At 42.2% G+C, this 25,275-nt stretch overlaps 5 protein-coding genes and 1 pseudogene across 6 annotated transcripts in view; all 6 read left to right on the top strand.

The window, feature by feature from the left end:
* Positions 1–4,457: 4,457 nt before the first annotated feature.
* On the top strand, positions 4,458–5,429 carry LOC308143227 (trace amine-associated receptor 1-like; the record flags this gene model as incomplete). The annotated part of the gene is made up of 1 exon (XM_080513966.1): positions 4,458–5,429. One exon carries the CDS (start codon positions 4,458–4,460, stop codon positions 5,427–5,429), a length of 972 nt encoding a protein of 323 aa, XP_080370092.1.
* A 4,109-nt stretch (positions 5,430–9,538) lies between these two features.
* LOC308143226 (trace amine-associated receptor 1-like) lies at positions 9,539–10,540 on the top strand (the record flags this gene model as incomplete). Its single annotated transcript, XM_080513965.1, has 1 exon — positions 9,539–10,540. The coding sequence occupies one exon, from the start codon at positions 9,539–9,541 to the stop codon at positions 10,538–10,540; it is 1,002 nt and encodes a 333-aa protein (XP_080370091.1).
* Positions 10,541–14,419: 3,879 nt separating this feature from the next.
* Positions 14,420–17,919, top strand: LOC308143225 (trace amine-associated receptor 1-like; annotated as a pseudogene). Its single transcript has 2 exons — positions 14,420–14,620; positions 17,122–17,919. The product of its transcript is annotated as a trace amine-associated receptor 1-like (transcript).
* A 1,449-nt stretch (positions 17,920–19,368) lies between these two features.
* LOC308143224 (trace amine-associated receptor 1-like) lies at positions 19,369–20,312 on the top strand (the record flags this gene model as incomplete). The annotated part of the gene is made up of 2 exons (XM_080513964.1): positions 19,369–19,374; positions 19,605–20,312. 2 exons carry the CDS (start codon positions 19,369–19,371, stop codon positions 20,310–20,312), a joined length of 714 nt encoding a protein of 237 aa, XP_080370090.1.
* A 683-nt stretch (positions 20,313–20,995) lies between these two features.
* LOC308143223 (trace amine-associated receptor 1-like) lies at positions 20,996–21,997 on the top strand (the record flags this gene model as incomplete). The annotated part of the gene is made up of 1 exon (XM_080513963.1): positions 20,996–21,997. The coding sequence occupies one exon, from the start codon at positions 20,996–20,998 to the stop codon at positions 21,995–21,997; it is 1,002 nt and encodes a 333-aa protein (XP_080370089.1).
* A 2,422-nt stretch (positions 21,998–24,419) lies between these two features.
* LOC308143222 (trace amine-associated receptor 1-like) overlaps positions 24,420–25,275 on the top strand; it is a gene marked incomplete at both ends in the record, with an annotated part of 981 nt that continues 125 nt past the window's right edge. The window contains one exon of the mRNA XM_080513962.1: positions 24,420–25,275. This exon is cut by the window's right edge and continues 125 nt beyond it. Within this exon, the coding sequence (XP_080370088.1) occupies positions 24,420–25,275 (856 nt within the window).

Raw genomic sequence — 25,275 nt, 5'->3', positions numbered from 1 at the left:
TGATCTAAAAACACTCGATCGGCAAAAATGACATTTAAAACCGCCCTCGGTCAGAATTTGACCCCCGACATTAATGCGTCTGTGGAGGTCACATGACGCAACGCCTTTCACAATAAAACAATGAGTCCAACTTATGTGAAGTGATACTTTAGACACGTAAACTCAAAACAATTTCCAGATGATGACAAATTGTTTTAATCCTGAATAAAAATACGATACCAGATACAGGTGACTGAGGGTTTTTTTTGCAAATATAATAATATCTGATTTCCTTTAATATGTATATTTCAGAACAGACTGGCCGGAGGAGGAGACCCAGTGAGCCGCTCTCACGTTGACGACATCCGTCCCTGTTATCAGATCAATATTGATCAATATCTGAAAACCTCCTTCCACAATATGCGCTCCACTCTCAGCCAATCACAGGCCGGCTCGATCTTGCGGTGCGTTCAGGTAACGCAAAAGAACCGGAAACAACAAATATCATCACGAAGCCATATCAGTGCAACAAGAACACAACTGCAGAGATGTTACACTATTTTTGTAATTTTTTGTTTTTGTAAAAAGATATATCGGCAAGAAGCCCCGCCCCCCCTTTCTTTTTTTCATAGTTTTTAAGCAAAACCGGTTTCCTTTTTTCTGTTGGGGCTGTGTGAGGTGCTAGCAGCTGAAAACAACTAAAAAAGTTGCTCTTTTTCTAACTTAGTTACTTTTAACTAAGTAACTGACTTACTATTTAAAGGACTAATGAGTAATCAGTAATTACTACTAATACCACAATAGTAACACTACGGTAATGAAAAAAAAACAAAAAAACAAACAAAAAAACACTACGGTAATGACTTTTGTTTTCTAATAGGCCCCGCCCACCCAGAACTTTTGGATGGACACATTAAAAAAACATTGATTTCTGCCTAAAACCATGGAATTACTGTGGCAACACTGGTGAGCATAGAAAGACTGAAGATAAAATGGTAATAATCTCAATATCACACAAGGCCACAAACAATAACAATAACAAACCAAATGTAGAAGAAGAACTCTGCTCCACACAAGACCGTCGTAAAATCTCCATAAAGCGTAGAACTGTGTACTCGTAGTTTTGATCCCCGACCAAATCCAGTGGTTATTATTATTATTATTAAGTATTTCTGATTGCCTTGCTGTCGTCACTGAAATGAGCTCATCTGATTGGCCGGTGGGCAGGAGGTGATGACAACAGTAATGCTACAATAGTAATGCTACAATAGTAACGCTACAATAGTAATGCTACATTAGTAATGCTACAATAGCAATGCTACAATAGCAACGCTACAATAGTAATGCTACATTAGTAATGCTACAATAGCAATGCTACAATAGTAACGCTACAATAGTAACGCTACAATAGTAATGCTACAATAGTAACGCTACAATAGTAACGCTACAATAGTAATGCTACAATAGTACCGCTACAATAGTAACGCTACAATAGTACCGCTACAATAGTACCGCTACAATAGTAACGCTACAATAGTAACGCTACAATAGTAACGCTACAATAGTAATGCTACAATAGTAACGCTACAATAGTAACGCTACAATAGTAACGCTACAATAGTAATGCTACAATAGTACAGCTACAATAGTAACGCTACAATAGTAACGCTATAATAGTAACGCTACAATAGTAACGCTACAATAGTAATGCTACAATAGTACTGCTACAATAGTAACGCTACAATAGTAACGCTACAATAGCAATGCTACAATAGCAACGCTACAATAGTAATGCTACATTAGTAATGCTACAATAGCAATGCTACAATAGTAACGCTACATTAGTAATGCTACAATAGCAATGCTACAATAGTAACGCTACAATAGTAATGCTACAATAGTAATGCTACAATAGTAACGCTACAATAGTAACGCTACAATAGTAATGCTACAATAGTAACGCTACAATAGTAACGCTACAATAGTAACGCTACAATAGTAACGCTACAATAGTAATGCTACAATAGTAACGCTACAATAGTAACGCTACAATAGTAATGCTACAATAGTACCGCTACAATAGTAACGCTACAATAGTAACGCTACAATAGTAACGCTATAATAGTAACGCTACAATAGTAACGCTACAATAGTAATGCTACAATAGTACTGCTACAATAGTAACGCTACAATAGTAACGCTACAATAGTAACGCTACAATAGCAATGCTACAATAGCAACGCTACAATAGTAATGCTACATTAGTAATGCTACAATAGCAATGCTACAATAGTAACGCTACATTAGTAATGCTACAATAGCAATGCTACAATAGTAACGCTACAATAGTAACGCTACAATAGTAATGCTACAATAGTAATGCTACAATAGTAACGCTACAATAGTAATGCTACAATAGTACCGCTACAATAGTAACGCTACAATAGTAATGCTACAATAGTAATGCTACAATAGTACCGCTACAATAGTAACTCTATAATAGTAACGCTACAATAGTAATGCTACAATAGTACCGCTACAATAGTAACGCTACAATAGTAACGCTATAATAGTAACGCTACAATAGTAACGCTACAATAGTAACGCTACAATAGTAACGCTACAATAGTACTGCTACAATAGTAACGCTACAATAGTAATGCTACAATAGTAATGCTACGATAGAAACGCTACAAAAGTAACACTACTAAATAACGGAACAACAGTAAAGCTACAATAGTAACGTTACTAAGTAATCCAACAAAAGTAACGCTACAATAGTAACGCTACTAAGTAACGCTACAATAGTAGTGCTACAATAGTATGCTACTAAGTAACGCTACAGTAGTAACACTACAATAGTAACACTACAATAGTGACACTACTAAGTAACACAACAACAGTAATGCTACAATAGTAACACCACAGTAGCAACACTACAATAGCAAGGCTACAGTAGTAACATTACTAAGTAACATTACTAAGTAACACAACAACAGTAATGCTACAATAGTAACGCTACTAAGTAATGCTCCAATAGTAACGCTACTAAGTAACGCAACAACAACAATCCTCAACCAAATCCAGTGGTTCAACAATTTCCTGAAGGGATTATTAATATTAAAGTATTTCTGATTGTGATTTTAAAAAAAACAACAACAACAAAAAAAACACGGGAAATGCCTTTAATTCCAATCATGTTTATCTGCATCACTGTTGTTTAGAACAAAAAGTCCTACGTCAAATCGAAAGGGCCAAGTTCCCCTTGACTACCGTTGGAAAGGTTACGGTGTGAGCAAAGAGCAGGATGCATATTCAATCCGACTGAACGACAGAGGACGGCATTAATTATGCTAATGAGGCGGAGCGGCTTATATTGTGTAGTTTGAGCTCGGCGGGCGAAGTCCCACAACGGCGCCGACGCACTGACGAGCTCCGATCACATGGTACGTCTTTTCTTTCCGTCTCATCCGATGACGCCTCACTGCAGCTGGTGTATTTGTAACATGATGTTTGATAGAGAGATAGAGAGATAGAGAGAGAGATAGAGAGATAGAGAGATAGAGAGATAGAGAGATAGAGAGATAGATAGATAGATAGATAGATAGATAGATAGATAGATAGATAGAGAGAGAGATAGAGAGATAGATAGATAGATAGATAGATAGATAGATAGATAGATAGATAGATAGATAGATAGATTCATCCCCGAAGGGAAATTTTCTTGTTGCAGCAATCTGGTACATACGAATATTATAAAATACAATAGAATAGTAATAAGAGTAAAAAATAAATATATCTCTGTATGAGACATAAAGTAAAACACAGAACGGAACATGGGCTCTTAGAAATAAGCAGGAGATCAAAGCAAGATAAATAAATAGTAAGGTGCAGTGGCAGAGCCATTAGAAGTAGGCATTATATAATAATAATAATAATAATAATACAGATAAAAACAATGTGTAATAGTGTATAATACTCGTGTGTAGTACTACTAATAGTGGTAGCAATAATATAACAATAACAATATGGTAGCAATAAAATAACAATAACAATATATATATATATATATATATATATATGTATATATATATATCAGTAATAATAATAATAATTATAATACCAATGGTAATAGTGTACTTGCACATGTATAAATATATGTATATGTACATACATTGATACTTATATTATATCATATATTTCATATGGCATATTGCATGTACATATACATATATTTATACATGTACTTGCACATGTATAAATATATGTATATGTACATGCAATATGCCATATGAAATATATGATATAATATAAGTATCAATGTAATTGAGTCCAGGTGATGATTGAGGCTCTGACGGAGGGAGAAGAGTTAAAAAGTCTTATTGCCGCGGGGAGGAAGGACTTCCTGTAAGGTTCCTGAGAGCAGCGGCGTATAACGACGTGTCAATGTGAAACCGAATTGCAGGAACGGCGGGGGCATGGAGTCGGGCGCCAACGGGACGGTCCGTGACGTCCATCCGTGCTACGAGTCCCGGGGGGGCGACTACGTCTTCGCCGCCAACCCGTCCGCCGCCTGCGTGCTGCTGTACGTCGTCCTCGGCGCGCTGTCCGCCGCCACGGTGTGCGGCAACCTCCTGGTGATGGTCTCCGTCACGTACTTCAAGCGGCTCCGCAGCCCCACCAACTCCCTCGTCCTCTCCCTGGCGGCGGCCGACCTGCTGGTGGGCGTGGTCGTCTTCCCGTTCAGCATGGTCTTCACCGTGACGTCCTGCTGGCACCACGACGGCGCCCCCTGCAAGGTGCGCGGCGCCTTCGACGTGGCGCTGAGCACCGCCTCCATCCTCAACCTGTGCTGCATCGCCGCGGACCGGTACTACGCCGTGTGCCGGCCGCTGACCTACGGGAGCAAGATGAGCGGGCGCGTCGTCGGGGCGATGGTCCTGGCGAGCTGGACGGCCGCCGCCGCGATCGGGGTCGGCGTCACGGCCGCCGGCTTCAACCAGGGGAAGTGCGAAGGCGGCTGCCTGACGGACGCACTGATATCCACCACTCTGGCGTGCGTGTTCTCCTTCTACATCCCCGTCGTGGTCATGCTCAGCATCTACCTCAAGATTCTGCTCGTCGCGCACAAGCAAGTCGCCAGCATCCGGAACGCAAGAGGCGGCCCGGGCGCCGTGGCGGAGGGCAAGGCCACCAGGACCCTGGCGACGGTCATGGGCGTCTTCCTCTTGTGCTGGACGCCGTACTTTCTCTGCATCGTCTTTCAGCCTCTGATGGTCCAAGCGACGCCGGTGGCCGTTATTGAGACCCTGAACTGGCTCACGCTGTCCAACTCCATGCTGAACCCCGTCATCTACGCCCTTTTCTACGGCCGCTTCAGGTCGGCGTTCAAAATCATCCTTTCGGGGAAAATATTCCGAGACAATCTTTCCAACTGTAAACTTCTCTGACGTGTTTTTTTTTTTGTTTGTTTTTTGGGTGGACGAGGAAAGTCCACGAGGACGCAGATGATAACTATTCACACTTCCCATTTTCGTATTGTTATTTTTTTTTCTTCATTTGAATGAACTGTTTGAGGATCAATGTTTCGTGCAAACGTGTTGTGATGTAAAGAGGAGAAACTCAAAGCTATGAAGTAACGCTACAATAGTAACACTACTAAGTAACGCAACAACAGTAACGCTACAATAGTAACACTACTAAGTAACGCAACAATAGTAACGCTACAATAGCAACACTACTAAGTAACGCAACAACAGCAACGCTACAATAGTAACACTACTAAGTAACGCAACAATAATAACGCTACAATAGTAACACTACTAAGTAACGCAACAATAGTAACACTACTAAGTAACGCAACAACAGTAACGCAACAATAGTAACACTACTAAGTAACGCAACAATAGTAACGCAACAATAGTAACGCAACAACAGTAACGCTACAATAGCAACACTACTAAGTAACGCAACAATAGTAACGCTACAATAGCAACACTACTAAGTAACGCAACAATAGTAACGCTACAATAGTAACACTACTAAGTAACGCAACAATAATAACGCTACAATAGTAACACTACTAAGTAACGCAACAATAGTAACACTACTAAGTAACGCAACCACAGTAACGCAACAATAGTAACACTACTAAGTAACGCAACAATAGTAACGCAACAATAGTAACGCAACAACAGTAACGCTACAATAGCAACACAAAAACAGTAACGCTACAATAGTAACGCAACAACAGTAACGCAACAACAGTAACGCTACAATAGCAACGCAACAACAGTAACGCTACAATAGTAGCACTACTAAGTAACGCAACAATAGTAACGCAACAACAGTAACGCTACAATAGTAACGCAACAACAGTAACGCAACAACAGTAACGCTACAATAGCAACACTACTAAGTAACGCAACAATAGTAACGCTACAATAGTAACACTACTAAGTAACGCAACAATAGTAACACTACTAAGTAACGCAACAACAGTAACGCAACAATAGTAACACTACTAAGTAACGCAACAATAGTAACGCAACAACAGTAACGCAACAACAGTAACGCTACAATAGCAACGCAACAACAGTAACGCTACAATAGTAGCACTACTAAGTAACGCAACAATAGTAACGCAACAACAGTAACGCTACAATAGTAACGCAACAACAGTAACGCAACAACAGTAACGCTACAATAGTAACACTACTAAGTAATGCAACAACAGCAACGCTACAATAGCAACGCAACAACAGTAACGCAACAACAGTAACGCTACAATAGTAACACTACTAAGTAACGCAACAACAGTAACGCTACAATAGTAACACTACTAAGTAACGCAACAACAGTAACGCTACAATAGTAACACTACTAAGTAACGCAACAACAGTAACGCTACAATAGTAACACTACTAAGTAACGCAACAATAGTAACGCTACAATAGCAACACTACTAAGTAACGCAACAACAGTAACACTACAATAGTAACACTACTAAGTAACGCAACAATAGTAACGCTACAATAGGAACACTACTTAGTAACGCTACAATAGTAATGCTACAATAGTAATGCTACAATAGTAACGCTACAATAATAACGCTACAATAGTAATGCTACAATAGTAACGCTACAATAATAACGCTACAATAGTAATGATACAATAGTAATTCTACAATAGTTACGCTACAATAGTAACGCTACAATAATAATGCTACAAGAGTAACGCTACAATAGATACACTACAATAATAACACTACAATAATAACGCTACAATAGTAATGCTACAAGAGTAACGCTACAATAGTAACACTACAATAATAACACTACAATAATAACGCTACAATAGTAATGCTACAATAGTAACGCTACAATAATAACGCTACAATAGTAATGCTACAATAGTAATGCTACAAGAGTAACGCTACAATAGTAACACTACAATAATAACACTACAATAATAACGCTACAATAGTAATGCTACAAGAGTAACGCTACAATAGTAACACTACAATAATAACACTACAATAATAACGCTACAATAGTAATGCTACAATAGTAACGCTACAATAATAACGCTACAATAGTAATGCTACAATAGTAATGCTACAATAATGACGCTACAATAGTAATGCTACAATAATAACGCTACAATAATAACGCTACAATAGTAATGCTACAATAACAACGCTACAACAGTAATGCTACAATAGTAACGCTACAATAGTAACACTACTAAGTAACGCAACAATAGTAACGCTACAATAGCAACACTACTAAGTAACGCAACAATAGTAACACTACTAAGTAACGCAACAATAGTAACGCAACAATAGTAACACAACAACAGTAACGCTACAATAGTAACACAACAACAGTAACGCAACAACAGTGACGCTACAATAGTAACACTACTAAGTAACGCAACAACAGTAACGCTACAATAGCAACACTACTAAGCAACGCTACAATAGTAACACTACAATAGTAACACTACTAAGTAACGCTACTAAGTAACACAACAACAGTAATGCTACAATAGTAACACTACTAAGTAACGCAACAACAGCAATGCTACAATAGTAATGCTACTAAGTAATGCTACAACAGTAATGCTACAATAGTCACGCTACCAAGTAACATTACAATAGTAACACTACAATAACAACGCTACAATAATAATGCTACAATAGTAACACTACAATAATAACGCTACGATAATAGTGCTACAATAGTAACACTACAATAATAATGCTACAATAATAATGCTACAATAATAATGCTACAATAGCAATGCTACTAAGTAACGCAACAACAGCAATGCTACAATAGTAATGCTACTAAGTAATGATACAATAGTAATTCTACAATAGTCACGCTACAATGGTAACGCTACAATAGTAATGCTACAATAATAACACTACAATAGTTACGCTACAATAGTAACGCTACAATAATAATGCTATAATAGTAACGCTACAATAGTAACACTACAATAATAACACTACAATAATAACGCTACAATAGTAATGCTACAATAGTAACGCTACAATAATAACGCTACAATAGTAACGCTACAATAGTAACACTACAATAATAACACTACAATAATAACGCTACAATAGTAATGCTACAATAGTAACGCTACAATAATAACGCTACAATAGTAATGCTACAATAGTAATGCTACAATAATGATGCTACAATAGTAATGCTACAATAATAACGCTACATTAATAACGCTACAATAGTAATGCTACAATAACAACGCTACAATAGTAATGCTACAATAGTAACGCTACAATAGTAATGCTACAATAATAACGCTACAATAGTAATGCTACAATAATAACGCTACAATAGTAATGCTACAATAGTAATGCTACAATGGTAACGCTACAATAACAATGCTGCTATAGAAACATTATGATAGTAATTCTACGATAGTGACGCTACAATAGTAATGCTACAAATAGTAATGCTACAATAGTAATGCTACTAAGCAACGCAACAACAGTAATGCTATGGACACATAAGAAAACATTGATTTCTGCCTAAAACCATGGAAAGCCGTGAGCATGGAGCAACCTTCTCTGTCTGCTGGCCCAAACAAGCGTCATTACGACATCCATCACTTATTTCATAGGAACGATACATTGAAAAACACAAAAACGCGACGAAGTATTACGTCAAAATCTTACTATTTGAATTTAGAAAACTCAGGGTTCCTAAATATAAAATCTGATATTACTGATTGTGTTCACAAAAGACATGGAGAATTAAATGAACTGATGCAAATAGTTGTTATGAAGTCTGATGTAATCATCCAATGATTTGATTGGATGGTCACAGCAAGTGGGTGGTGTGACAGTGATAAAAGTCGAAGTCCTGCTCAGCAGAACAACATAGGACATCTGGCGAAATGGATGATTCTCTGTCATTGTAGCTTTTGACGGTAAAACTGTTAGTAATATATGTTCCTTTGATCTCTATTGTCTAAACTGTAAATGTATACCTAACAAAAACATGATTTTCAGGCTTCCAGGAAGATGGCCGGAGGAGGAGACCCAGTGAACCGCTCTCACGTCGACGACATCCATCCCTGCTATCAGATCAACGTCGTCTCTTTCACAGTTAAAAAAACTCCTTCCTCAATATGTGTTTTATTGTACATTTTCCTGAGCTCTGTATCTGCTGTGACTGTCTGTGGAAACCTCCTGGTAATAACCTCCATCGTCTATTTCAAGCAGCTGCACACTCCCACTAACTCTCTGATGCTCTCTCTGGCCGTGGCCGACCTGCTGGTGGGTCTCCTGGTGCTTCCTCTCAACATGGAATACTCGGCCCACCTATGTTTTTACTATGCTGACTTACTTTGCAAAATACGGGAGAGCCTTGATGTAACACTGAGCACGGTATCTCTTTTACACTTGTGCTGTATTTCCATCGACAGGTACTATGCAGTGTGCCAGCCTCTGAAGTACAGAATTAAGATTAATGGTCATGTGATTGTGATCATGATTGTCGCGACCTGGTGCACTGCAGTCCTGGTTGCTGTTGGATTACTCATTGCAGGACTGATCTTTGAAAAATGTCAAGAAAACTGTTTTTTTGGAGTCTTACTCGCACATGTGTTAGGCTTTGTATTTGTATTTTACCTCCCAGTGGTCATAATGGTGAGTATCTACCTGAAGATTTTGCTTGTGGCACAGAAACAAGCGCGCAGCCTCCAGAACACAAACTGCCAGAAGGCAAATTCCAGGGCAAACACCAGAAAATCGGATGGCAAGGCCACCAGAACGTTGGCCATAGTAATGGGCGTCTTTCTGATGTGTTGGATGCCTTTCTTTTTGTGTTTTGCCGCTGAGCTTCTGGGAAACGCTTCAGTGCCTGTTGAAGTGTTTGAAACTCTCCTCTGGCTCACATTGTTTAACTCCATGCTCAATCCCTTCATCTATGCTTTCTTCTACAGCTGGTTCAGATCAGCTTTCAGACTGATCCTCGCTGGAAAGATATTTCAAGGGGATTTTTCAAACTCTAGATTACGTTGACACTTGTCCTGTGCTGCGATGCTCAATTACAGGATGTAGAATGTCCACGTGTTTAATTTGATAAAGGTTGATATTGCCTGTGACGTCAATAAAGCCTAACATGAACAAGTTTCCTGTCTCTGAGTTTTAATTAATGCTGTGTGGAAAAGTCCAAAGATATTTTTCATTCCATAAAGAAAATATAATATTATAAATAGCATAAGTATTCATACCCCTTTAACTTTTCCACATTTTGTCACATCACACGCCACAAACATAAATATATTGTATTGGAATTTGATGTGACAGACCAACACAAAGTGTCACACAATTGTGAAGTACAAAGAAAATTATACATGACTTTAAATCTTTTTCACAAATAAAGCATTGAAAAGTGCAGCGTGCAAAAGTATTCAGCCCCCCTGAGTCAATACTTTGTGGAATCGCCTTTCGCTGCAAGTCTCTTGGGGGTATGTCTCTACCAGCTTTGCACATCTAGAGATTTTTGCTCCGTGAGATGTTCAAAGCTTGGGGGAAATCTTTTTATAGCCTAACCCTGGCTTTAAACTTCTCCACAACTTTATTTCTGACCAGTCTGGCGTGTTCCTTGGACTTCATGGTCCAGTTTGCTCCCCGATGTTCTCTTAACGAACCTCTGAGGCGTCACAGAACAGCTGGATTGGTACTGAGATTAGATTACAACACAGGTGGACTCCATTTAGTCATTAGGTCAACATTCAATCATTCAGCAGTCATCAGGTAACTTCTGAAGGCATTTGGTTGAACTCAGAGAGAAAAGGGGGCTGTATATATATATATATATATATATATATATATATATATGTAAAATCACAAACATAACCAATATCCATATATACGTACACACACGTATCTAAAAATATATACACCATTTGAAAATAAGAAATAATTAAATCACAGCTTATGAAAATACAGTTAAAGAAAATATATAATACTAGGATGATGGTTTCTGGAGGTAGGGGTTGAGAGGGACTGGACGGGGTTAAGGTGCTGACCTCCTCCTTCACCCAGGTGATCCAAGGGTTGTGACACCACACCCAGGGATAACCCAACACCAATGGTGAGCCTGACTGAGGTATGAGGTGAAAGGTCATGGTCTCCCGGTGGTTGCCATCAAGAAGCAGAGTCACTGGGGAGGTCTTACGGCGGGGTTAGGGTCCATTAAGTTCTCCTCTGCCCCCGAGTCCACCAATGCAGAGATGGGCAAGGCCTGGCGTCATTAGCCTCGCGTTCTCTCCTCTCCTGTGGGGTGAGACGGGCAAGTCCGATCTCTATTGGTTCAGGCTCTGAGGCAATTGATGAGAGGCCCTACTGGGACCGTAGGGGAAGAGCATAGGGAGCCTTTCGGAGTGACCGCTCCCGCTGACGCTCCCGGAGACAGTTGTTGATCCGGGTACTGAGTTCCACGAGCTTGTCCAAGTCTGAAATCTGGTCCCGGGTGGCGAGGTGATCCTGGAGGTGATCTTGGATGCCACGATAGAAAGCAGACTGGAGGGAATGGTCATTCCATCCGCTCCCTGCTGATAGGGTCCGGAACTTAATCACGAACTCAGCCACACCGTGGGAACCCTGGCAAAGGAGGGCGAGTCGGTCCCTGGCCTCCTTTCCCCAGACTGGATGGTCAAACATCTTTCACATCTCCTTGGTGAATGCTTGGTAGGAACGACACCCCAAGCTCTGGTGGTCCCAGAAAAGAGTTCAATGGGGTACGCAATCTGGGCTCGGTCGGTGGAATAGAACTGGAGCTGCAGTTCAAACACCAGACTCACCTGGGTCAGGAAGGTCTGGCAGGATCCCAGATCCCCTGCGTACTTCTCGGGAGTTGGAGCCGAGTGTTCTCAGAAGCTGCCTGCTGGTGGGAGAAATTGGTTTGCTGTGGGAGCTGAGGGGTCAGGAGCCTGGGCAGTCTGGTTCAGATGGGGGGACTGGTTTAGCTGGGTGGAAGAACTGGCCACCTGGGAGGTCAGCTGTGACACCTGGTCAATAATGGCCCGATTGTTCACTACCAGGCTCTGCAATAGGGTGTTGTACTGACCGAATCTGGCCTCCGGGCTGGTGAGGACCCGATGAGGAGACTGGTCCACATTTGATTCTGGTTTACCATCTGCTGAGCTCATCTTGGTGGGACCGTACTGTTCTGGTGTGGAGACGGAGGCTCTAGTGGTGGAAGCAACCAGGAAACAGATTAAAGTTTAACAAAAGATTTTTATTTATAACTAAAAATCTTTGTGAATCTTTGTAACAGTCTTTGGGGTCCGAGTGGGGTCAGGTTTGGTGAGAGTTCACTCACGGACCAGAGCGGAGTGGAGTTGAGCTGCTGAGCACCAGGGAGGGGGGGGGGGCGTGTCTCCGCCGGGCCGGGACGGGGGGGGCTTAAGCTTTTGTGAAGCCAAGCAGATCTCGACGATCGTCGCGACCAATCAGCAGACGGCGGCGCCGTCGCTCCTCCTCACAGACCGGTTCCACCGTGCTAGGTACCTCAGCAGAGGACTAGCGGAAAATCATACTCTGCGGTTGCGGGTTCTTTCCATACCTTCCACAACTTTAAAGACGGGCCGTGCAAAAACCGACCTCGCAGTGCGACGCTTCACTCCGCCCCGCAATGCTCCGCCCGTGACGTTCTGCCCTGCGACGCTCTGCTCCGCCCCGCGATGCTCCACCCGTGACATTCTGCCCCGCGATGCTCCGCCCGTGACATTCTGCCCCGCGACGCTCCGCCCCGCGACGCTCCGCCCCGCGATGCTCCGCCCCGCGATGCTCCGCCCGCGACGCTCCGCCCCACGATGCTCCGCCCCGTTATGCTCCGCCCCGTGATGCTCCGCGGCAGAAAGTGCTGTAGAACTGCGCCTTATGATGCTACTGCAAAGCAACACATGACACTTACGGTTTGTATTACACCCAGTAACGAGCAACATGATTGGTCCATTGATACCATGTGGTCTGTACCTTTTGAAAGGCGAAATGTAATTGGTGACATGAACTTCAGAGTCTCCAGTTGCACATTTTAGGGGTGCAGATAGAAGCAATGTGTCAACTTCAGGGGCCATCAACAAGTACTTGCAGTGAAGTTTGGAGTGAGGTGAGTCAGGTACAGGTGCAGGTACAGTTACAGGTACAGGTACAGGAGCAGGTACCAGTGCAGGTAGAGGTGAAAACCATGACCAATGAAAAGAAGCTTTGGCCTTATTAGAAAAAAACGACTTTTTAACAAAGCAAGATAGGATATAAGGATGAAAGATGATTGATGCAAAACGAGTTGAAAATGAAAAATATTACGTTTAAGAAGCAAAAGTTACGCATCACAACGTAATATTTATAGTCCAGAATGCATTAGAATGCACCATTTAAGGTCTATCTCTAACTTTTTTTTATAGACCCCCCCCCCCCCCCCCCCCCTTACCCAGATGTTTTGGATGGGCACATATAAAACCAACAAGTGTCACTACTACATCCATCACTTCTTTCAAGGGAAAGACACAATGAAAAACACAAAAATGTGATAAAGCATTACGTACTGATTTTACTATTTGAATTTAGAAAACTCAGGGTTGTTAAATATTGTTTACAAATATTCTCGAAGACATGGAGAATTAAATGAGCTGATGCAAATAGTTGATATGATGTCTGATGTAATCATCCAATGATTTGATTGGATGGTCACAGGAAGTGGGTGGTATGACAGTGATAAAAGTCGAAGTCCTGCTCAGCAGCACAACATAGGACATCTGGCGAAATGGATGATTTCATTGTCATTGAAAATTTTGGCGGTAAAACTGTTAGTAATATATGTTCCTTTGATCTCTATTGTCTAAACTGTAAATGTATACCTAACAAAAACATGATTTTCAGGCTTCCAGGAAGATGGCCGGAGGAGGAGACCCAGTGAACCGCTCTCATGTCGACGACATCCATCCCTGCTATCAGATCAACGTCGTCTCTTTCACAGTTAAAAAAACTCCTTCCTCAATATGTGTTATATTGTACATTTTCCTGAGCTCTGTATCTGCTGTGACTGTCTGTGGAAACCTCCTGGTAATAACCTCCATCGTCTATTTCAAGCAGCTGCACACTCCCACTAACTCTCTGATCCTCTCTCTGGCCGTGGCCGACCTGCTGGTGGGTCTCCTGGTGCTTCCTCTCAACATGGAATACTCGGCCCACCTATGTTTTTACTATGCTGACTTACTTTGCAAAGTACGGGAGAGCCTTGATGTAATACTGGGCGCAGTATCTCTTTTACACTTGTGCTGTATTTCCATCGACAGGTACTATGCAGTGTGCCAGCCTCTGAAGTACAGAACTAAGATTAATGGTCATGTGATTGTGATCATGATTGTCGCGACCTGGTGCACTGCAGTCCTGGTTGCTGTTGGATTACTCATTACAGGACTGATATTTGAAAAATGTCAAGAAAACTGTTTTTTTGGAGTCTTGCTCGCACATATGTTAGCCTTTGTATTTGTATTTTACCTCCCAGTGGTCATAATGGTGAGTATCTACCTGAAGATTTTGCTTGTGGCGCAGAAACAAGCGCGCAGCCTCCAGAACACAAACTGTCAGAGTACAAAGTATGGACCGACAGTCAGAAAGGTGGAAGGAAAGGCCACTAGAACGTTGGCCATAGTAATGGGCGTCTTTCTGATATGTTGGTTGCCTTTCTTTTTGTGTTTTGCCGCTGAGCTTCTGGGAAACGCTTCAGTGCCTGTTGAAGTGTTTGAAACTCTCCTCTGGCTCACATTGTTTAACTCCATGCTCAATCCCTTCATCTATGCTTTCTTCTACAGCTGGTTCAGATCAGCTTTCAGACTGATCCTCGCTGGAAAGATATTTCAAGGGGATTTTTCAAACTCTAGATTACGTTGACACTTGTCCTGTGCTGTGATGCTCAATTACAGGATGTAGAATGTCCACGTGTTTAATTTTTATAAAGGTTGATATTGCCTGTGACGTCAATAAAGCCTAACATGAACAAGTTTCCTGTTTCTGAGTTTTAATTAATGCTGTGTGGAAAAGTCCAAAGATATTTTTCATTAAACTTCATATAAGCTTTCATTACATATATAATGAAAGTAAGAAAAAACATTTTGTGCAATCACATGCAATAACCAGTATCCACATATACATACACACATGTATCCAAAAATATATACACCACTTGAAAATAAGAAATAATTAAATTATAGCTTGTGAAAATGTCACAATAAGGAATACTTATATATATATATATATATACACTAAGATTAAAAAAATATATATTTACAAAGAGAAGAAGGGAACAAAGGCTTATTTTCATCTGTTTCTTGTTTAAATTCTAGTTTTCAGACAGAACGCAGCAGACTAGTTTCAATATTCACAAACTGTGTACTTTAGTAGGAGAGCATGTTCTATGTAAGGTGGGTTGTGAAATCTCAGCGAAGACAGGCCTCGGTCAGGCGTAATGATATCTAAATTATAAAAGGATTTCACGTATATACCGATTTTATTCCACTGCAGGTATCAGGTTTGATTTTGCAAATTGCTTTTCTCGGGGTATACCACCAAACTGAGTTAGATAGAGATGTTTAATTTAAGTCAATACCAAAGAAATCACAATTTAGTCTTTCACTGTCCCACTTATTAGAAACGGCAGTCATATCGGGGAAAGTCTTTTGCTTCCCCAGCGTGGAAAATACACAATATCCTGGACAACGTCGGCTTTTTCTACCTGTCTGTAAAGAGCCTACCCAAGAAAATAGATCTTCACATTTCAACTAGATGTTTGACGAACACTGCCGTATAATACAGTCACCGATGTATCGTGTCGTCGTATGTTCTTTTGTGGACGGCGAGAGGAGTCTTCTGATCATGTCATGAACAAAGACATTAAAGGGATTTTTTTTCTTTTCAAGACTGGAATCAAGTATATTTTTTCTATTATAACACAAAGTCAATCAATCAATCAATCAATCAAATTTTCTTTGTATAGCCCTTTACAATAACCCAGTGGTACCTAAAGTGCTTGACAACAAAGCTATAAAAACAATACATTAACAAACAAATACAAGAATAATACATAAAAACAATAAATAAAACACAGGTGCTGACTGGTGGAGGAGCGACGGTGCTGCAGGTTGGTGGAAACCTTCCAGAAGTTCATAAAAACAGAGCATACAGAACAAATACACTGCCCTAGACAGAGATAAAAGCCAACCCCAATGGGTTTTCAGCTTTGATTTAAAAAGGCCGAGATCAAAGTCATGAGTATTGCGAATGGTGAGGTCTGGAGTTTGATGAGGGTACGTCGGCACTATGTTCACGGCTGCCATGGCCAAAACAGGATGGAGGTCAGACAATGATGGGGGGGGGGGGGGGGGGGGGGGGATGGGCTGCGACCGGTCGTGATTGCCGTGGGCGCCGTGCCAGATTTTTAAACCGTCAAAAAAGTTTGCCACAACGGCCACGGTGCGGTTGACCGCAGCAAAACGGGATGAACGTCACGAAACGTGGCCTTAATGGAACTCGGACGTGGTCCGCAGGCAAACAGGAAGTGATGTTTAGCGCGCGTTTTATTCGCGTTTCATCAGCTGCACACTCCCACTAACTCTTTGATCCTCTCTCTGGCCGTGGCCGACCTGCTGGTGGGTTTCCTGGTGTTTCCCCTCAACATGGAATACTCGGCCCAGCTGTGCTTCTACCACGCTGACTTGCTTTGCAACGTACGGGAGAGCCTTGATGTAATACTGGGCGCAGTATCTCTTTTACACTTGTGCTGTATTTCCATCGACAGGTACTATGCAGTGTGCCAGCCTCTGAAGTACAGAATTAAGATTAATGGTCATGTGATTGTGATCATGATTGTCGCGACCTGGTGCACTGCAGTCCTGGTTGCTGTTGGATTACTCATTGCAGGACTGATCTTTGAAAAATGTCAAGAAAACTGTTTTTTTGGAGTCTTACTCGCACATGTGTTAGGCTTTGTATTTGTATTTTACCTCCCAGTGGTCATAATGGTGAGTATCTACCTGAAGATTTTGCTTGTGGCGCAGAAACAAGCGCGCAGCCTCCAGGACACAAACTGCCAGAAGGTAAATTCCAGGGCAAACACCAGAAAATCGGATGGCAAGGCCACTAGAACGTTGGCCATAGTAATGGCGTCTTTCTGATGTGTTGGTTGCCTTTCTTTTTGTGTTTTGCCGCTGAGCTTCTGGAAACGCTTCAGTGCCTGTTGAAGTGTTTGAAACTCTCCTCTGGCTCACATTGTTTAACTCCATGCTCAATCCCTTCATCTATGCTTTCTCTACAGCTGGTTCAGATCAGCTTTCAGACTGATCCTCGCTGGAAAGATATTTCAAGGGGATTTTTCAAACTCTAGATTACGTTGACACTTGTCCTGTGCTGTGATGCTCAATGACAGGATGTAGAATGTCCACGTGTTTAATTTGATAAAGGTTGATATTGCCTGTGACGTCAATAAAGCCTAACATGAACAAGTTTCCTGTTTCTGAGTTTAATTAATGCTGTGTGGAAAAGTCCAAAGATATTTTTCATTAAACTTCATATAAGCTTTCATTATATATATAATGCAAGTAAGAAAAAACATTTTGTGCAATCACATGCAATAACCAGTATCCACATATACATACACACGTATCCAAAAATATATACACCACTTGAAGATAAGAAATAATTAAATTATAGCTTGTGAAAATGTCACAATAAGGAATACTTATATATAAAATATATATATACACTAAGATTAAAAAAATATATATTTACAAAGAGAAGAAGGGAACAAAGGCTTATTTTCATCTGTTTCTTGTTAAATTCTAGTTTTCAGACAGAACGCAGCAGACTAGTTTCAATATTCACAAACTGTGTACTTTAGTAGGAGAGCATGTTCTATGTAAGGTGGGTTGTGAAATCTCAGCAAAGACAGGCCTCGGTCAGGCGTAATGATATCTAAATTATAAAAGGATTTCACGTATATGCCGATTTTATTCCGCTGCAGGTATAAGGTTTGATTTTGCAAATTGCTTTTCTCGGGGTACACCACCAAACTGAGTTAGATAGAGATGTTTAATTTAAGTCAATACCAAAGAAATCACAATTTAGTCTTTCCCTGTCCCACTTGTTAGAAACGGCAGTCATATCGGGGAAAGTCTTTTGCTTCCCCAGCGTGGAAAATACACAATATCCTGGACAACGTCGGCTTTTTCTACCTGTCTGTAAAGAGCCTACCCAAGAAAATAGATCTTCACATTTCAACTAGATGTTTGACGAACACTGCCGTATAATACAGTCACCGATGTATCGTGTCGTCGTATGTTCTTTTGTGGACGGCGAGAGGAGTCTTCTGATCATGTCATGAACAAAGACATTAAAGGGATTTTTTTCTTTTCAAGACTGGAATCAAGTATATTTTTTCTATTATAACACAAAGTCAATCAATCAATCAATCAATCAAATTTTCTTTGTATAGCCCTTTACAATAACCCAGTGGTACCTAAAGTGCTTGACAACAAAGCTATAAAAACAATACATTAACAAACAAATACAAGACTAATACATAAAAACAATAAATAAAACACAGGTGCTGACTGGTGGAGGAGCGACGGTGCTGCAGGTTGGTGGAAACCTTCCAGAAGTTCATAAAAACAGAGCATACAGAACAAACACACTGCCCTAGACAGAGATAAAAGCCAACCCCAATGGGTTTTCAGCTTTGATTTAAAAAGGCCGAGATCAAAGTCATGAGTATTGCGAATGGTGAGGTCTGGAGTTTGATGAGGGTACGTCGGCACTATGTTCACGGCTGCCATGGCCAAAACAGGATGGAGGTCAGACAATGATGGGGGGGGGGGGGGATGGGCTGCGACCGGTCGTGATTGCCGTGGGCGCCGTGCCAGATTTTTAAACCGTCAAAAAAGTTTGCCACAACGGCCACGGTGCGGTTGACCGCAGCAAAACGGGATGAACGTCACGAAACGTGGCCTTAATGGAACTCGGACGTGGTCCGCAGGCAAACAGGAAGTGATGTTTAGCGCGCGTTTTATTCGCGTTTCATCAGCTGCACACTCCCACTAACTCTTTGATCCTCTCTCTGGCCGTGGCCGACCTGCTGGTGGGTTTCCTGGTGTTTCCCCTCAACATGGAATACTCGGCCCAGCTGTGCTTCTACCACGCTGACTTGCTTTGCAACGTACGGGAGAGCCTTGATGTAATACTGGGCGCAGTATCTCTTTTACACTTGTGCTGTATTTCCATCGACAGGTACTATGCAGTGTGCCAGCCTCTGAAGTACAGAACTAAGATTAATGGTCATGTGATTGTGATCATGATTGTCGCGACCTGGTGCACTGCAGTTCTGGTTGCTGTTGGATTACTCATTGCAGGACTGATATTTGAAAAATGTCAAGAAAACTGTTTTTTTGGAGTCTTACTCGCACATGTGTTAGGCTTTGTATTTGTATTTTACCTCCCAGTGGTCATAATGGTGAGTATCTACCTGAAGATTTTGCTTGTGGCGCAGAAACAAGCGCGCAGCCTCCAGAACACAAACTGTCAGAAGGTAAATTCCAGGGCAAACACCAGAAAAGCGGATGGAAAGGCCACAAGAATGTTGGCCATAGTAATGGGAGTCTTTCTGATGTGTTGGATGCCTTTTTTTTTTTTTGCAGGTACAGGTGCAGGTACAGGTACAGGTACAGGTACAGGTGCAGGTACAGGTGCAGGTACCAGTGCAGGTAGAGGTACAGGTGAAAACCATGACCAATGAAAAGAAGCTTTGGCCTTATTAGAAAAAAATGACTTTTTAACAAAGCAAGATAGGATACAAGGATGAAAGATGAATGATGCAAAACGAGGTGAAAATGAAAAATATTATGTTTAAGAAGCAAAAGTTACGCATCACAACACAATATTTATAGTCCAGAATGCATTAGAATGCACCATTTAAGGTCTATCTCTAACTTTATTTTATAGACCCCCCCCCCCTTACCCAGATGTTTTGGATGGGCACATAAAAAACCAACAAGTGTCACTACTACATCCATCACTTCTTTCAAGGGAAAGATACAATGAAAAACACAAAAATGTGATAAAGCATTACGTACTGATTTTACTATTTGAATTTAGAAAACTCAGGGTTGCTAAATATTGTTTACAAATATTCTCGAAGACATGGAGAATTAAATGAACTGATGCAAATAGTTGTTATGATGTCTGATGTAATCATCCAATGATTTGATTGGATGGTCACAGGAAGTGGGTGGTATGACAGTGATAAAAGTCGAAGTCCTGCTCAGCAGCACAACATAGGACATCTGGCGAAATGGATGATTTCATTGTCATTGAAAATTTTGGCGGTAAAACTGTTAGTAATATATGTTCCTTTGATCTCTATTGTCTTAACTGTAAATGTATACCTAACAAAAACATGATTTTCAGGCTTCCAGGAAGATGGCCGGAGGAGGAGACCCAGTGAACCGCTCTCACGTCGACGACATCCATCCCTGCTATCAGATCAACGTCGTCTCTTTCACAGTTAAAAAAACTCCTTCCACAATATGTGTTTTATTGTACATTTTCCTGAGCTCTGTATCTGCTGTGACTGTCTGTGGAAACCTCCTGGTAATAACCTCCATCGTCTATTTCAAGCAGCTGCACACTCCCACTAACTCTCTGATCCTCTCTCTGGCCGTGGCCGACCTGCTGGTGGGTCTCCTGGTGCTTCCCCTCAACATAGAATACTCTGCCCACCTATGTTTTTACTATGCTGACTTAACTTGCAAAATACGGGAGAGCCTTGATGTAATGCTGAGCACGGTATCTCTTTTACACTTGTGCTGTATTTCCATCGACAGGTACTATGCAGTGTGCCAGCCTCTGAAGTACAGAATTAAGATTAATGTTCATGTGATTGTGATCATGATTGTCGCGACCTGGTGCACTGCGGTTCTGCTTGCTGCTGGATCACTCATTGCAGGACTGATGTTTGAAAAATGTCAAGAAAACTGTTTTTTTGGAGTCTTGCTCGCACGTATGTTAGGATCTACATTTGGATTTTACCTCCCAGTGGTCATAATGGTGAGTATCTACCTGAAGATTTTGCTTGTGGCGCAGAAACAAGCGCGCAGCCTCCAGAACACAAACTGCCAGAAGGCAAATTCCAGGGCAAACACCAGAAAATCGGATGGCAAGGCCACTAGAACGTTGGCCATAGTAATGGGCGTCTTTCTGATGTGTTGGATGCCTTTCTTTTTGTGTTTTGCCGCTGAGCTTCTGGGAAACGCTTCAGTGCCTGTTGAAGTGTTTGAAACTCTCCTCTGGCTCACATTGTTTAACTCCATGCTCAATCCCTTCATCTATGCTTTCTTCTACAGCTGGTTCAGATCAGCTTTCAGACTGATCCTCGCTGGAAAGATATTTCAAGGGGATTTTTCAAACTCTAGATTACGTTGACACTTGTCCTGTGCTGCGATGCTCAATGACAGGATGTAGAATGTCCACGTGTTTAATTTGATAAAGGTTGATATTGCCTGTGACGTCAATAAAGCCTAACATGAACAAGTTTCCTGTTTCTGAGTTTTAATTAATGCTGTGTGGAAAAGTCTAAAGATATTTTTCATTAAACTTCATATAAGCTTTCATTATATATATAATGAAAGTAAGAAAAAACATTTTGTGCAATCACATGCAATAACCAGTATCCACATATACATACACACATGTATCCAAAAATATATACACCATTTGAAGATAAGAAATAATTAAATTATAGCTTGTGAAAATGTCACAATAAGGAATACTTATATATATATATATATATATATATATATATATATATATATACACACTAAGATTAAAAACATATATATTTACAAAGAGAAGAAGGGAACAAAGACTTATTTTCATCTGTTTCTTGTTTAAATTCTAGTTTTCAGACAGAACGCAGCAGACTAGTTTCAATATTCACAAACTGTGTACTTTAGTAGGAGAGCATGTTCTATGTAAGGTGGGTTGTGAAATCTCAGCGAAGACAGGCCTCGGTCAGGCGTAATGATATCTAAATTATAAAAGGATTTCACGTATATACCGATTTTATTCCGCTGCAGGTATAAGGTTTGATTTTGCAAATTGCTTTTCTCGGGGTATACCACCAAACTGAGTTAGATAGAGATGTTTAATTTAAGTCAATACCAAAGAAATCACAATTTAGTCTTTCCCTGTCCCACTTATTAGAAACGGCAGTCATATCGGGGAAAGTCTTTTGCTTCCCCAGCGTGGAAAATACACAATATCCTGGACAACGTCGGCTTTTTCTACCTGTCTGTAAAGAGCCTACCCAAGAAAATAGATCTTCACATTTCAACTAGATGTTTGACGAACACTGCCGTATAATACAGTCACCGATGTATCGTGTCGTCGTATGTTCTTTTGTGAACGGCGAGAGGAGTCTTCTGATCATGTCATGAACAAAGACATTAAAGGGATTTTTTTTCTTTTCAAGACTGGAATCAAGTATATTTTTTCTATTATAACACAAAGTCAATCAATCAATCAATCAATCAATCAATCAAATTTTCTTTGTATAGCCCTTTACAATAACCCAGTGGTACCTAAAGTGCTTGACAACAAAGCTATAAAAACAATACATTAACAAACAAATACAAGAATAATACATAAAAACAATAAATAAAACACAGGTGCTGACTGGTGGAGGAGCGACGGTGCTGCAGGTTGGTGGAAACCTTCCAGAAGTTCATAAAAACAGAGCATACAGAACAAATACACTGCCCTAGACAGAGATAAAAGCCAACCCCAATGGGTTTTCAGCTTTGATTTTAAAAGGCCGAGATCAAAGTCATGAGTATTGCGAATGGTGAGGTCTGGAGTTTGATGAGGGTACGTCGGCACTATGTTCACGGCTGCCATGGCTAAAACAGGATGGAGGTCAGACAATGATGGGGGGGGTGGGTGGGGGGGGGGGGGGGGGTGGGCTGCGACCGGTCGTGATTGCCGTGGGCGCCGTGCCAGATTTTTAAACCGTCAAAAAAGTTTGCCACAACGGCCACGGTGCGGTTGACCGTAGCAAAACGGGATGAACGTCACAAAACGTGGCCTTAATGGAACTCGGACGCGAGTCCGCAGGCAAACAGGAAGTGATGTTTAGCGCGTGTTTTATTCGCGTTTCATCACGTCGCACCGCGCTTCTTCGCGGCCTTCACGGCAAGGCTACGGTGTATGGTGGCCGTTTCATCACGTTCAGTCACGTGTGATGGTTTAAGGACTCTGGTCTGCCACGGCGCCGCGCCGTCCAGTTTTAACCGCGGGTTTTAAACTGCAGGAGCTAACGGCTTTCGAGTGACGTGTTCAGGTGCATCACGTAAATCCGCCCGCCCACATGCCAATGAGCTGCGGTGCTCACGCTGCAGGGAGGCTTCGTGCTAAACATGACGGCTCACGCACACGCCGAAGTTTCGGCATTGCGGCATCGGCATACTTCGGCCAAACGTCTTCGGCCAAAAGTAGCTGGTCAAAGAAAATGACGCCATTTTGTACGACGAGACCCCGGAGTGCCAAACTTCCTTCTTATTGTTATGGAATCGGCCATTACACACACACACACACACACACACACACACACACACACACACACACACACACACACCGTCCAGCATCTAATTGGATAGCAGTTTGCTTCTTTGTAAAATATGTTAATGAGGAGTTTTACGCAGCGTTTGAAAAGGCTCTGCCCAGCGCCTCAGCGTCTGAGGAACACACACACGCCATCGCGCTGCTACGTCGATGCACCATCAGGTACATGCAGACGACTGACCGTCCTGCATGCTTTCTGATACCTGAAGGAGGATAACTGGAACTCATGGATCCAGGGTGGCCTGTGAACGGCAGCGACGCCGTCAAGCACATCCACCCCTGCTACGAGTTGAACGACGCCGCGTACACGTTCGCCAGAAGTCCCTCCACCGTCTGCGTGCTCCTGTACGTCTTCCTCGGTTCGCTGTCCGTCCTCACCGTGTGCGGAAACCTCCTGGTGATCGCCTCGGTCGCCTACTTCAGGCAGCTGCACACGCCGACGAACTGCCTCATCGTCTCCCTGGCGGCGGCCGACCTGCTGGTGGGGGTCGTCGTCTTCCCCTTCAGCATGGCGTTCACGGTGACCTCGTGTCTGTACCGCGAGGGCACGCCTTGCCGGATCCGGGACGGCTTCGACGTGACGCTGTGCACGTCCTCCATCCTCAACCTGTGCTGCGTCTCCGTGGACAGGTACTACGCCGTGTGCCGGCCGCTGTCGTACAAAACCACGATGGGCACCCGGGCCACCCTGAGCATGATCCTGCTGAGCTGGGGCGCCTCCGTCCTGATCGGCGTCGGCATCGTAGCGGCGGGATTCAGCCAGGGCGCCTGCGGGGAGGCGTGCTCCGTCGACGTGGCGGCGGCCAACACCACGGGGCCCGTCTTCTCGTTCTACCTCCCGGCCGTCGTCACGCTGTGCGTCTACCTGAAGATCCTCCTCGTGGCGCAGAGGCAGGCCAACAGCCTCCGGAAGACGAAGTCGGCCGCCCTACGGTCGGAGCGCAAGGCCACCAAGACGTTGGCCGTGGTCATGGGAGTGTTCCTCCTGTGCTTGACCCCGTACTTCATCTGCGTGGTGTTTCAGCCCCTGGCGCCCGAGCCCCCGCCGGCCGTCGCCATAGAAACGCTCAACTGGCTCACGC

Source organism: Blennius ocellaris, assembly GCF_963422515.1.
Source record: "Blennius ocellaris genome assembly, chromosome: 18".
In the NCBI taxonomy this organism is placed as follows: domain Eukaryota; kingdom Metazoa; phylum Chordata; class Actinopteri; order Blenniiformes; family Blenniidae; genus Blennius; species Blennius ocellaris.
The sequence above is the reverse complement of the archived record's forward strand: the minus strand, read 5'-3'. Positions and strand labels throughout refer to the sequence as shown.